Source organism: Cydia fagiglandana, chromosome 19 (genome assembly GCF_963556715.1).
Source record: "Cydia fagiglandana chromosome 19, ilCydFagi1.1, whole genome shotgun sequence".
Classification (NCBI taxonomy): domain Eukaryota; kingdom Metazoa; phylum Arthropoda; class Insecta; order Lepidoptera; family Tortricidae; genus Cydia; species Cydia fagiglandana.
The window spans coordinates 7989055-8004094 of NC_085950.1; the positions used below are offsets into that span (position 1 = coordinate 7989055).

The following is a 15040-nucleotide window of genomic DNA, read 5'->3' on the forward strand; positions in this document are numbered from 1 at the left end:
GAATTATGAATGTTGTTATTATGTTGGTACTTGTGGCTTATTATAGGCGGTGATGACTATTTTACAAGCCTTTATTTGGTTTCACCTGACCGTTGTCTGTAATAAAATCTTGCAAGTTAAATTTGATCCACTTCCCGATTTCCGATTGAGCTGAAATTTTGCATTCATGTATAAATCAGATGACAATACAATATTATGGTACCATCGAGCTGGTCTGATGATGGAGACAGGAGGTGGCCATAGGAACTCTTTGATGAAACAACGCAACCTAATTGTGTTAGTAGTTTTTAGAATTGTCTCGATGAGTATTATCTGTCGTAAGAAAAGTACAGTCAACGATAAAAGCTTGTACCAAAAATGAAATTTTTGCCAAAAACTTATTTAACGGCTAATTTAACTGCTACTATTATAAAACCATATCAAGAGCTGTTACCATGATGAGATGGTAATATAATACCTATTTTACTTACTTCTTTTACTATTACTACTTTCTCACTCCCAGATAGCAATGAAATGATTGAAATGTTGAAATTAATAATTAAATAATTATTCTACAACTGTTCTTAAGAGCCAACAGAATTCTAGGAGGTCATTTCTTCATACAAACGTACTCCTCGTTTTCCTCCGTGGTTTTTGAAGCTAGAGCAATGATTTTTTCAACACAGATTAATATTGTCAATATCTGTGTCAGACCGTTTTGATATTTTTGTCTTTTAAGGCGCTAGAGCCCTTCAAAAATGGCCAAAATGGCCTAATAGACTATGCCGCAATGAGAGGCGTGGCATTCAAAACTGATATCAATTAGCCAAAAAAGCAAAACGGTCCGACACAGACAATTTCATAATCATAATCATTTAGATTTTCAAATTTGGTTACGATTGGTTAAGTTTTGGAGGAGGAAACAGAGGAGTACGAAACCTCGATTTTTGAGATTTTTACGCAGGATTTTTCGCCTTGTCCTTATCGCACTACTTTTAGGTGCCGCTTCCGTTAGCGAGACGGGTATCTTACCTAAAATATTTAAAACTCAGCTCCTGTTTCGTCTTAAGCTCCACTCTCATTTCTAAGTCAGTCCCTCGCTGCTGAGGATCGTGACTCCGCTTGCTATTTTTTCCTATGGCAGCTTTCCACTTCTACCTGTCGGTTGCTTTGTGGAAAGCGTTGCTTAGTGTGATGTCCACCTGGGCGGATATTTGGTCACACCATCTCGTTGGACTTGGTCCTCTAGGCCGTCTGCCGTCCTTTCCCATCACCACAAGTCTCTCCAAGTTGTCAGGGTCTCTGCGAGCTATGTTACCGAAGTATCTCAGCACTCGTTGAAGACAGATGGTGGATAGTCTGTAGGTTCCTTTTCCAATTAAGCTCCACTAAGACTTTCTCCACTAAGAATTTTTTGAAATTCAAGGAGGTGACAGTGTTTACCACTTATACTGGCGGAGGCTAATATAACATCCTTTTGTTGAAATACATTTGTCCACCATCCTGATGGTCACCCTAATTTTGCATAGCTGATGTAATGTATTTGTAAATGAACATTTTATATTAGACCTATTCGCATAGGTAAGTATACCTACTCTAGTAAGGCCAGTCAAATTAGATCAAAATAAAAGCGTTTTGAGGTGGTGTTGAGGAATTCATTCCCAGCAAGCTGGAAATCAATTTAAATACCTTCATTTGGTCCTAAATGTTGACTACAAAATTATATTAAGGTTTTTTTTCTGATCCTCAGATGTCAAATTTTAGTAGTCATGATTAGTAGAAATTTTCCGTCGGATGTATCGTTTTTGAACTACAAGCAAGAAACTGAAAAAGAGCAAATTTCACACCTCCTGGAATGGAGCAAACTCGGATTACACTAATTTAGAACCAAATGAAAGTATTAAGAGGATTTCTAGCTTGCTGGGAATTCATTCCTGGAAAACATCTAATTTGATTGGCCTAAGTGTCCAAGCAAGCACTAGATAATCTAGATGTGAGCGCGATACGTTAAACTAGAAAGTTAAGATTCGCGGGAAAACGAAAGTACGTCAAGTCTAGTTTTACCATGACGCGATTAACTGGCAATTATGTATGAGAAACTATGACAATGGTGGAAAACATACGGAAGTTATGTTTTAACTTATTGAGTTAATCTGGTGGAAGATTGAGAGGTGTTATTAAAAAAAATAATTGGCAGTGTTTCATATGACGGTTCTTGGGATAGGATTTTCTTTACGAAGCGGTGGTAATTTCATGATTATAAAAGTAATTAGTTTAAATTTTATTGTAGAAGTACTCTACATTATCGATTTTACTAACTCAATAGGTATCTACTTAATATTAACTATTTAGCAAAGATAAACATACTGACAGTCTGTGCTACTGACTCTTTAACAGGGAACAAAATTTTGCTCTCATTTCCCTTCAGGGATAAACTGATCACTTGAAAGTTCATATCCCCCCCCTCTCCCGAAATCAGCATTTGCGGCTCTTTGAGCATCATAAGACTGGTGGTTTTTACTGTTGTTGGCATTTTTTTTTTTAAGTTTGCCTACCCTTGAGAGTACTATAAAAATATAATTATATCATCTGTCTACCTATGACGATAGGTCGTCAAGATCTTTTTGATATACCATTACAAGCGCAGATATACCTGACTGTATACAAAATAAAAAAAATAATCTAGCGCTAGCGTCAGCCATGCAAAAGAAATGGCAGCGCACAACGCCTCGCAATTACGAATGTCCGCCGGCCAGACGTTCGACACCTTTTGTCCGAAACATTCGGGTCGCTTTATTGTTGCAACAATGGGCCAGTAACGAATGCGCGGATGAGCAATTATAATATAATGTGGTGCTTTACTGTCGTTTGGACGTATGTTAGTCTATGTCCGAAGTGCGTGGAGGCATTGAAAAGCGATGCGATCGATGTGTCAAAAACGTATGATTTCGTAAGACCAAATTCATTATGATATTAGTCAGTTGTCAAATAACTCGTCAAATAACGAATACCCCAGGCGCTAGACAAACGCCACTGTCGCCCACATAGCTAATATACAGCGTGTTTTAGTTTTTTAGAGACATGATTTTATTTCTGTTCTGACCGATTGTGATTCCAAAAAGTGTTCATTCGGCGCTGCCTTGCCTATAAATAATAAATAAATATTATAGGACATTCTTACACAGATTGACTAAGCCCCACGGTAAGCTCAAGAAGGCTTGTGTTGTGGGTACTCAGACAACGATATATATAATATACAAATACTTAAATACATAGAATACCTATAATGGCTATAATACTTACTTAGGCGAAAATCTGTTATATAACTTACGTAACAAATTTTTGGTTGCCACATTGTCATTTATAATTAATTACATAGAGTAGATACGAGCAAAGAGATAAGTCCAAGGTTCCCTGAAGGTACCTGTCTGGGGGAACAAACTCAAATTTCATGGAATATTTCGTTATTAGTAAAATATTTGTCACTATGTGTGCAAATGCTAATACATATCGAATTTATCTTACTAATTTCAAATGAAAATTAAACTTTCTTTGGATCACTTTGTAAATAAATAGGTTTTTAACATCCGTCTTTTTGTTTCTGAGTACAATAATAACCGTCCAAATAATAAAATACTCGTACTTTTTTGTAACTGGGACGCACTTTTGTTTTAATAATGCATTAATTATAGCAAATTATACGGTAGGCGCGTTCGCACCTGGCTTTCAGTCTTTTGTTGTCGTGTGATGTGATTTTAGAACGCAATTTTTATCACTTTAGAAAGTGAATTAGAAATATTTTGACGTGGGATTGTGTTTATCAAACATTTACCGTGTTGCATTGCCTGAAGGAACGAAAATTAACCTTTTCTTAAGAGCCCATCAACTTGCCCACTAGCGCCACTGCTAAATAATAGGGATTATTATTAAATTTAACAGGTATTTAAAAAGGGTCCGCTACGTACTGTATTGTGTATTTAAGTACCTTTTGAACACATCAAACTAGTTTTTATGTTCCTGGATTCGTCGAACAAGGACCTCAAAACAAAAACGGCCGTTGTAACTTTGGACGCATAGATTGACGAATCCAGCAGGCAGCAACATAAAAACTTAGCAGTGAAGCTAGTGTGCACGTTGATGGGCTCTTAATTAACAGTTGCCTTTTCATTTTTGTTTTATAAAAGAATTTAAAATTACGTACTTGATGTAAAAACTTCGATTACGATATATGAGTATATTTGGCACGACTTAAAGACCGCAGATGGACGAAAATTGTCACTCTATGGAAAGGCCCCCCCAGGCAAGCGACGCAGTGGAAGACCACACTCACGCTGGGACGAGGACATTATAAAAATAGCTGGACCAAACTGGCACCAAACAGCATTAGACCGAACAAAATGGCAAACTTTGGAAGAGGCCTTCACCTGAGAGGGGTTCCTGTTACGTAAAAAATATTTAGTAAATATTTATAAGTAAACTAACAATCCTAAACTAGTACCTATTTATTAAGCATAAAACAAAAATTGATTACTAACCATAAAGTAAGAAATATTTAACACTATAAACCTGTAACAATTTAGCGGGAAATAAAAGGCTTTTTTTTTATTATATGAGTATATTTACGTGTTTGTAATCCAATCGGTGGCACTAATTGCATCTAACATATTATTTATATCAGTGCCAAAATTGAGACATAAATATCGATGAGATTCGCATATAGTTTGCACCGTTTTCGTTACAAAGACTCTAACACGTATAGTTCAAATGTAATCCATCATTTTTTTTTCACGTGTCATCTTTTCTATTTAATTTTTGCTCCATTGACCCCTACAACTCTCTATTTTTATTGACCCATTGTACGGACACACCAGTGAATGTACAGTTGAACAATAATCGCAAAGAAGTGTCAATCTGTCTGTCTGTTTCTAAAAACCATAATGGACTGAGCTCTCTTTGTTTTACACGGGCAGGACTTTGTCTGAGTCTGGTTTTATATACAATACAATTATACAATGACAATACACGACAAAAACTAAACCTCTATTCAACACATCATTCCATGTATTTCTAGGAACTGTTACTAATGTTACTATGTTACTAAGTACAGAAGTAGTGGATAATTGTTTTCCATCGTATTTTCACGGAAACGTACGAATGTGTCTTGCTATTTCAGTCACTCTAGGTACAAAAAGTACTGAGGTTGACTGAAGTGGCATGACAAATACGAACGAAGGAAAACAATTACTACTACTACAGATATATTGAATTAATGTACGGTCTTAGTGACGAGCGTCCAGCGGAGCTTACAGCGTGGCGTCGAGCGTCTAGCCACGACCAGCGTGCATTGAGAGTATTATACCGCTCGCATTAAATTGTTTAAATTCGGACCAAGCTTACTCTGCATGGTATTTGCAATGACAAACTGTAATGTCATATTTCTATGAACCATTGCCTACTTCGACTTTCCATTCACCTTTAGCTCTAGTAAATGTTGAAAATAGTTCACGCTGGCGACATATATGCTCACCCGCCCCGGAATCAACCATAAAAAGATTCTTATTAACTGTACAAAGGTACAGTTTGTACTACTTATTCAGGCGATGAATGCCGCGCCGGACGGCCTGCTTGCACAGTCAAAGCAAATGGAATAACATGCCGTTTCTTCTTTTTCAGTTATCAGACTCGGCGGTGGTGTACGGGCTGGTTTGCCGAATGATGTGTGGATCGAGGCACCCGACATGGCTGCGCTCTCCTGCTACCAGCCGTGCCGGTCGCACCTCGCGCAGCCCGCTAGGTCAGTCCATACGATTACCAAAGGTCGCTGTTACGAATCGGCCACAGTGGCGAGCGTCCAGCGGCGAGGTTATGGATTGAATAAGGAATGAGTAATATATAAGAGGAAGCCTGAAAGTTGCACCCATAACAGAAATAGTAAGGGAAAACCGCCTAGCGTAGGGTTGCCATATTATTATTATTATTATGAATTAAATGTCCTGATAAAAATCCCCCTAAAAATCCGGACATTTTTTGTAGCAGAGATTTGCCGTAGCTTGAACGACGCCCCGGCGGCGCGCTGCACTCTGTAGTGTACTGGATCGCGGATCTACTTTTCCTTTCCCTTCGCCCGATCCCGTAGCCCCCTCCCCGGGCGCGCATTTTATTTTTATAAGGTCATTCCTATAAATCCGGACACATGCCAAGTCCGGCCGCAATCCGGACAAAGGGTAAAAAATCCGGAAAAATCCGGACGTATGGCAACCCTAGCCTAGCGTGATACGGGCATGTGAAGCGGAAGGATGAAAGTCATGTGACGAGAAAGGTATTACGAATTAATGTGGAGGGAAGTACGAGGAAAAAGTGGATGGACTGTGTGAGAGATGTTATGAAACGAACGCAAGTGAATGATGAGATGACGGGCGACAGAGAGGTATGGAAGAGGAAGACACGCTGCGCCGACCTCAAGTGAATGGGACATGAGCAAGAGAATGATGAGATCTTGACGTGTATCGGGCATAGTGGTTATTTAATGCTCCTATTTTGGTAATTATCAGTTAAATCAGCATCTAAATCTCTTCCTCCCACTTCCAGGTGCCTAGACGAAGAGGAGGAGCGTTTGGCGTCGGCGACGCTCTCCCTGCGGCGCCGGCAGTTCGTGGAGAGATGCCGCGAGCCGCGCCCGCGCCCCGCCATACCTGAAGTCTCCGTCAAGGTATCTTTCTTTACTATTGTCAGCCCTTTGGACGCATTTTTATAAAAACATCAAATTCCTTTGACGCTTGACGCTCCGTTTGGCGTCGGCGACCCTCACCCTGCGGCGTCGGCAGTTCGTGGAGAGATGCCCTTTGGACATGCGTCCAAAATGTGCGGACAAAATGTGTCCTTTGGACGCATTTTTATTCCCATAAACGGGGTATAGTTTGGATTCAGCTAGACGTCCCGATATGCATATATCGGTGTCGTTTTCAAAATATGACACTGTTGTATGATATTTTAGAGTTAGACCAAGAAAAGCCTGCAACGATTTTGATATCACACGCAGTGCAATGTATATGTATATTTGTATATATATATACGTCATAATTTCATAGAAGTTTGACGTATAAAATATCACTTGCACTGCGTGTGCTATCAAAATCGTTGCAGACTTTTTTTGGTCTAACTCTAACTGCATTATATATAGCTTATCTAAAACGGGAAATCCCTCATTTTAATTCACCGTTGAATTTCTTATCTTAGTTTAAGGTTCTTAATAAAACAAGTCAATAAAGTATTCAGTTTGACTTGCAGCGGACGCGCGAAGAGCTAGCGAAGCATGCGGCACAAAACCCGGTGAACCGCCGGCTCAATGTGGAGTCGGGCTGGTCCAAGGTCGAGGAAGTGAGGAAGAAGTTCGAGAGGGCAGCGGCTGAACCCTCGTACTCCAGGTCCTTCGAGTCGCCGCCCAGGTGAGACGGCTATAGTAGAGAGAGACAACACCCGGTGAACCGCCGGCTCAATGTGGAGTCAGGCTGGTCCAAGGTCGAGGAAGTGAGGAAGAAGTTCGAGAGGGCAGCGGCTGAACCCTCGTACTCCAGGTCCTTCGAGTCGCCGCCCAGGTGAGACGGCTATAGTAGAGAGAGACAACACCCGGTGAACCGCCGGCTCAATGTGGAGTCAGGCTGGTCCAAGGTCGAGGAAGTGAGGAAGAAGTTCGAGAGGGCAGCGGCTGAACCCTCGTACTCCAGGTCCTTCGAGTCGCCGCCCAGGTGAGACGGCTATAGTAGACAGAGACAACACCCGGTGAACCGCCGGCTCAATGTGGAGTCGGGCTGGTCCAAGGTCGAGGAAGTGAGGAAGAAGTTCGAGAGGGCAGCGGCTGAACCCTCGTACTCCAGGTCCTTCGAGTCGCCGCCCAGGTGAGACGGCTATAGTAGAGAGAGACAACACCCGGTGAACCGCCGGCTCAATGTGGAGTCAGGCTGGTCCAAGGTCGAGGAAGTGAGGAAGAAGTTCGAGAGGGCAGCGGCTGAACCCTCGTACTCCAGGTCCTTCGAGTCGCCGCCCAGGTGAGACGGCTATAGTAGACAGAGACAACACCCGGTGAACCGCCGGCTCAATGTGGAGTCGGGCTGGACCAAGGTCGAGGAAGTGGACCCAGGTGAGAATATTATAATTTCTGTAGGTGATCCATCAATAAGTGACACTCCTGTCTCTTAAGACAATAAAGTTAGGTCAGAGAAGACGCTTGGCACTATCAATTAAGAGCGTGCACATGCACAGTGGCTTTGCCACGTCGACCTAGCAGTGATCTATTGTGACGGCCCTTTAAAGTTCACTACTAATGTCCGTTGAATCCAGGAAATTCCAGATTCTTTGGGCCGTAATGCTCTGTACCTCATACAGTCCACAGGAACAGATAATGTTCATACCAATCTCCTCTGACTCCTGGCAAAACCTGCAAATGTCGCAACTTGTTTTTTTAGAAATTGTATATATTTCTAATAGCACTATTTCCGGCTTATTTACAGACGGCGCCTAGCGGATTCCCTGTTCGCGAGCTTCAAGCTGCCCCGCAAGAAGGACGCCATGCTGACGCCGCGCGCCCCCGCGCAGCAGAAGCGCAAAAGCGCTGTCGAGATGTTGGCAGAATCTAAGGCGTTCTACGTCAAGTCTGAAACTGTTCTGGATAGAAAACAGGAACTGCCTCTTAGGGTGAGTTCCTAAAGCTATTTACAAGACTTAAACAGCAAAAGGCCGAGCTAAAACTACAAGAAGGATGCCAGGCTAACGCCGCGCAGCAGAAGCGCAAGAGCGCCGTCGAGATGTTGGCAGAATCTAAGGCGTTCTACGTCAAGTCTGAAACTGTTCTAGATAGAAAACAGGAGTTGCCTCTTAGGGTGAGTTCCTCGTTATACAGATTGTCGCGTTACGTGCTCTGCCAATGAATTGGTAGAGCACGCAACTGAGCAGCTGGAAGGATGAAGGGTGAAGAAATGAAAAGTAAAGACTCAGGGGTAGGTAACGTTTATTTTCCAGGTATAAGTGGTGGGTCAATATGGCACGGCTGGGAACTTAAATTGTCCAACAACACCGGGAAATTGTAGTAGCGTGGTAGGTAGCACGGTGCCCCGGGGTGCGGCGCCTGGGAAACGCGTTCCCACGCACAGGCGCGCGGCGTCAAGGAGGGCGCGATCAGGCGCGCGGCGTCAAGGAGGGCGCGCACAGGCGCGCGGCGTCGAAGAGGGCGCGAACAGGCGCGCGGCGTCAAGGAGGGCGCGCACAGGCGCGCGGCGTCGAAGAGGGCGCGAACAGGCGCGCGGCGTCAAGGAGGGCGCGCACAGGCGCGCGGCGTGAAGGAGGGCGCGCACAGGCGCGCGGAATCAAGAAGGGCGCGCACAGGCGCGCAGCCACGAAGAGGGCACGAACGGGCGCGCGACGTGAAGGTGGGTGCGCACAGGCGTTCAGCGAGGGTCACCAAATCAGAGGCTTGTATAGTAGATTTGCGTTTATAATTTATAGTGAAAGTAAAGTATTTATATAGTAAGTTACGCCAGGAAGAGGAGGGTTTCTTGAAGGTGCGGGGCCTCACTTGGCCCCGCACGGACCCTTAATTTAGAAAATGCTCAGATGAGTGCTGGCGATAAACTAAAATCAGAATGACGGTTGTACCGCTTTTATACCTGATTCTTTGGAACATCTAAAGAATCAGATTTACAAGATTTCAAATTTAAAAATAGTCGAGTACCAGTTATGATTTTACCAAAATTTTGAATAACCTTTGCCGAAAGTATACATACTAGTCTTTTTAGTAGTGAAGTCCGAACAGTTGAAAGCCGATTGACGGGTTACGTCAATCATCTTACAAAATGTAAACAATGAAAGAATCCCGGAAAATATTAATAAAATTCACCTCAAATTACATAAAATAATTGGAAAAACCTAAAGGTATGTATTGAGGTGGCTTAGGGCATATGGAAAGTTATAAAAATAATAGCCCAAAGTAAGCACGTCTGTGAATTTCAGATATAGTACAAGGAGTATTTTGATCAGAGCCATAATAAGCAAATCAGAATGATCGGACTTGGAAAGCTAAATGCTAGAATTGGAATAAAGGAACAGAAAAAGGAAGGAGGTAATTCCAAGGTAAATGCTACAAGATAAGCTAAGTCATGATTCTTAGGACAGCAGAGAAACGAGCTAGATAAGCTAATGATTGAGGTAAGACTGCAAAAAGGACGCCATGCAGACGCCGCGCGCCCCCGCGCAGTAGAAGCGCAAGAGCGCCGTCGAGATGTTGGCAGAATCTAAGGCGTTCTACGTCAAGTCTGAAACTGTTCTGGATAGAAAACAGGAGCTGCCTCTTAGGGTGAGTTACTTAAGCTATTTACAAGACTTAAACAGAAAAAGGCCGAGCTAAAACTGCAAGAGGGACGCCATGCTGACGCCGCGCGCCCCCGCGCAGCAGAAGCACAAGAGCGCCGTCGAGATGTTGGCAGAATGTAAGGCGTTCTACGTCAAGTCTGAAACGGTTCTAGATAGAAAACAGGAGTTGCCTCTTAAGGTGAGTTCTGCGTAACACAGATGAACTATGTCAAGATTCTTAGGACAGCAGAGAAAGATAAGGATCGAGGTAAGACTGCAAGAAGGACGCCATGCTGACGCCGCGCGCCCTCGCGCAGCAGAAGCGCAAGAGCGCCGTCGAGATGTTGGTAGAATCTAAGGCGTTCTACGTCAAGTCTGAAACTGTTCTGGATAGAAAACAGAAGCTGCCTCTTAGGGTGAGTTCCTAAAGCTATTTACAAGACTAAAACAGCAAAAAGCCGAGCTAAAACTGCAAGAAGGACGCCAGGCTAACGCCGCGTAGCAGAAGCGCAAGAGCGCCTTCGAGATGTTGGCAGAATCTAAGGCGTTCTACGTCAAGTCTGAAACGGTTCTAGATAGAAAACAGGAGCTGCCTCTTAGGGTGAGTTTATTCTTACAAATATTGAAGCCAAGAGACTCCAGACAGAATAATTTCTTCGGTTTGTACAATGTACAGTTCTGCAGAGTTAGTACTTGACCGCCATGCGTCAGTCTCTTTGATCACAACTGTAAACATAATTATATATTGGCTGTACTTTACTATAGAATATAATTTACAGGTAAGCAGCGGTTTGGGCCAAGCTATAGCTGCCGGCGGTTGCCATCTGGTCAGCTCCAGTACGCTCAACAACGACTGCTGCAATCCCTGTAAGTGTAAAATGATAAATTAAATATGTATAAGGCCTTCCATTGCAAATCATATCAAAATCGTACTATGAATTACATGCAACCCAACTTCTAACATGTACCTACAATGAATACGCTAGATGACTAATTTTCAATTATGGTATCAAACTCCTCGCGCCTACATTTTTCTAAATTTACCGCTCTTCTCTACTGACGGAAATAGCTTGACAAATTATAAATAGTTATTTAATGTATGAATGTTTAAATATCTTACTTTTTTTACGTATAATATGATATATGATGCCACGCCCTTGTAGGGTCCATGCTGTACTTAATGAAACTTAAACACCTGTATAAACACCATGGATTGCCTCGAATAAATGATTATGATTATGATTATCAATCGATCAGGTTTGGGTTTGGGATCAAAAGTCTATATACTCCATTGCATTAAAGTAATACAAAAGTCAGAAACGATAGTTAAAGCCCGACAGTCAGTCGTACTTCACTCGCGAAACGCCCCTAACGCAACGATAAGTGAACGTGACGTCAAGGTCACTGATAGTCCATCTTGAAGTATGGACATTGTGTTATTGTCGGTGAAATATTGCGTTTATGTATAGATTATCCTATAATGTTTCTACAATAACACTTGTAAACTTCGGCATTGTTTGTCTTCTCTGTAATCCGTCCTTTGTATCTTTTGATGTAATGACTGTTTGTTGCCATAATAAAAAAAAAAAAAAAATTAGTTGCCATACAATCTTTTTTTGAACAAAATGTAAAAAATCTAATGGCATCCTTACATATTTCCTTCTTGGAAGTTAAAGAAAACTTAAATATTGAAACTTTCAGGTCCTATATTTTTATATATACCTACCTATTATTTTAATATCCACATAACTGTGATAAAGTGCTCATTTGCTATCTATTTTATTAGATTTTGTTATAAATTTCAACGTGTGTCATCATATTCCAGACGCCACGACTGGTCGCGCTACAAGTACGCGGCGAGCCGTGAGCGCGGGGGAAGGGCTCCAGAGCACATTACGGAGGCTGCTGGGACATGCAGACAGTAGGGAGAATATGTATCCTCCGCATTATACACGTAAGTTATACATTTCTGTTTAAATAAAACCGAGCAAGTGCGAGTCGGACTCGCGCACGAAGGGTTCCGTGCCATAATCATACATCGTTATCGCGGGAGCAAATATAAATTTATTAAAGAAGTGGTAAAACAGACTGCCCGTTTAGTAAAAACAGACCTTTCTGCCTACACATTATAAGCCTCCAAGAAGTTCATCATACATAGCACGAAGTTTTTGTTGCATAATGTTCATAAATCTTGCTTTACACTCTGTTAGTAAATAATGACCCGGAATCGACATATCAAATAAATATTCATGATTTATTTTGTACAACATTATTTAATTTTTGTTGATCTTAAGTGATTTTCGTAATATACGACATAAATTTTCTCTATGTTTTCTACTCTTAATCTGCGGCGTCGTGCAGTAAATATCCATTTTAATTGGCTAAATGATCTTTCGACTGCTACTGTTGTAATGGGTGCGTTTTTAAAACGACGGAAGTAATCAAATGTAGAACGATATATCGTTGAATCTAGTACTATCTCCTTCTCCGATATCAGTTCACACATTTTTTTCATAACTTCATATCCGGCATTTTTCTGCAAAACCACTTTGAACTTTTTTAAAATCTGTTTTCCATCTTTATTCAAAATTAATTTGGATATATGTTTGTATGTATTTTGTACTATGGTCAAACTTTCACTAAGAGATAGATTTTGGCACTGCAGTTTATTTATAGCATCTGGTATTACTTGCAGATACTTTGCTATGAAATTTACATCTTTTCGAACTTTTGCACTGACTAAGATTTTTTTGCTTTGACGATGCACTGTGCGTCTGAATTACGAAATGTGTCTATAACGCTTTTTATTTCATCAAAATACTTGTTGTAGTAAGTGGTAGCCTCGATCCATGTTCCCCAGCGAATAATTGTTGGGTTTGGAGGCAAAGGAATTCCATTAAACATTTCTCTTAATGCTTTTACTCTTTTCGGAGATTTGCGAAATACTTTCTTTACATTTGAAATTAATAGGTTAACTTCTGGAAAAAGAACACGAACTTGATCGGCAACTCTGTTAAGAGCATGGGCTAAACATGTAACATGGACAATGTTCGGAAAAAGTGTTTTCAAATTTCTGCCAGCTTTCAACATATACCCCACACCATCAGTCAATAACAACAACACCTTGTCATGCTTATTGTGACCAGGGCCCCACAAATCATCCAGGGCATTTTTTACAGTATTAGTTATACTGATATTGTTCGTTTCATTTAAACATTTGCTTGACAGCACGTGTGGAGTTCCAACATCATCTTCAAGCATAGCACCTACTATAACGTTAGCGATTTGACGACCTATAGCATCTGTGGTTTCATCAACACTTACATATATATACGCGTCTTTTAATTCGTCTCTAATTATATCCATCTCTTTGTCGTATAATTCATTCACGCAAGTCTGCCTCAGCAAACATCCTGAAGGGACCTGAACAGTTTTTTCAAATTTTCCAGATACACAATCTTCAATGAAATTTTTAAATACAGGGTTCTCTATTTGAGACCACGGTATGTTACAGCTTACTAGAAATTTTGTCAGTTCCAACCTAAAATCTTTTTTGAGAGAAGTGTGTCTTTCAGAGTTAAAATGACGTTTCACGGAAGATTTAGTTTTACAAAAACTAATATTGCACTTCGAGCAAAATAGATTTGTATCGCGAGCCTCTAGCTCAGGATAATCCTGTATAAACAACCCCACAAATTCATCACATGTTATTTTCCTTCGAGGCATTTTAAAGGCAACTTCTATTTGATTATGTTGTTACAAATAAAGATCAGTCAAGATTGACAAATGTCTAAATTGACTGATAAGGTTGCGTACCTAATAGGTAATCTTTTTAAGTACCAATCAAGTCAAGTATGGAGGTAAGATAGCATTGATATTCAATAAAATAATTATACATTTTAAGGTCGTAGGTATAAACGTTTCTCTATACGAATGTCATTTCTGTTTTTGACTGTTTTTTATAATCTTTCAGTATTGTCAAATCGTATTTGCTCCCGCGATAACGATGTATGGCCATAATGCAAAAAAAGGAAAAAAAACGGTCACCCATCCAAGTACTGACCCTGCCCGACGTTGCTTAACTTCGGTCAAAAATCACGTTTGTTGTATGGGAGCCCCACTTAAATCTTTATTTTATTCTGTTTTTAGTATTTGTTGTTATAGCGGCAACAGAAATACATCATCTGAAATTTCAACTGTCTAGCTGTCACGGTTCGTGAGATACAGTCTGGTGACAGACGGACGGACGGACAGCAGAGTCTTAGTAATAGGGTCCCGTTTTACCCTTTAGGTACGGAACCCTAAAAACATAACGTTTTCAGTCAGAAGGAATAACGAACAATCAGCAGGATGTCATGGCTTGCTGACAGTAGGGAAAATACGTATCCTGCACATTGTACAACGTAAGTTTAATTTTTTTGCGTAAAAATCATAGAAACGATTTCTGACGGTTCAGGCCGTGTAGCCAAGATAACGATCGCTTACGCTCCGTAGCGATCGAAACGCAACTGTCACTGTCGCACTAATATGGAAGAGTGATAGAGAGACATAATGGTTTTCGTTGTCGAAGCGATGACGATTGTAACCTTGGCTAGCCACGCAGAGTACTCCCAGGAGGATGTTAGGCCGTGATGACAATAGGGAGAATACGTACCTTCCACATTATACAAGTTGTTGGCACACTTAGTAGTAGTATTAATATTAACAATATTTACTTGAA

General features: G+C 41.2%; 1 protein-coding gene across 1 annotated transcript in view; it reads left to right on the forward strand.

Moving 5' to 3' along the window:
- LOC134673787 (uncharacterized) overlaps nucleotides 1-15040 on the forward strand; it is a 129106-nt gene that overhangs the window by 99377 nt on the left and 14689 nt on the right. Inside the window, exons 2-7 of the mRNA XM_063531814.1 lie at nucleotides 5653-5773; nucleotides 6568-6688; nucleotides 7267-7424; nucleotides 8487-8670; nucleotides 11100-11187; nucleotides 12146-12274. Of these exons, the coding sequence (XP_063387884.1) occupies nucleotides 5718-5773; nucleotides 6568-6688; nucleotides 7267-7424; nucleotides 8487-8670; nucleotides 11100-11187; nucleotides 12146-12274 (736 nt within the window). The 5' untranslated portion in view covers nucleotides 5653-5717. The remainder of the gene's footprint in view (nucleotides 1-5652; nucleotides 5774-6567; nucleotides 6689-7266; nucleotides 7425-8486; nucleotides 8671-11099; nucleotides 11188-12145; nucleotides 12275-15040) is intronic.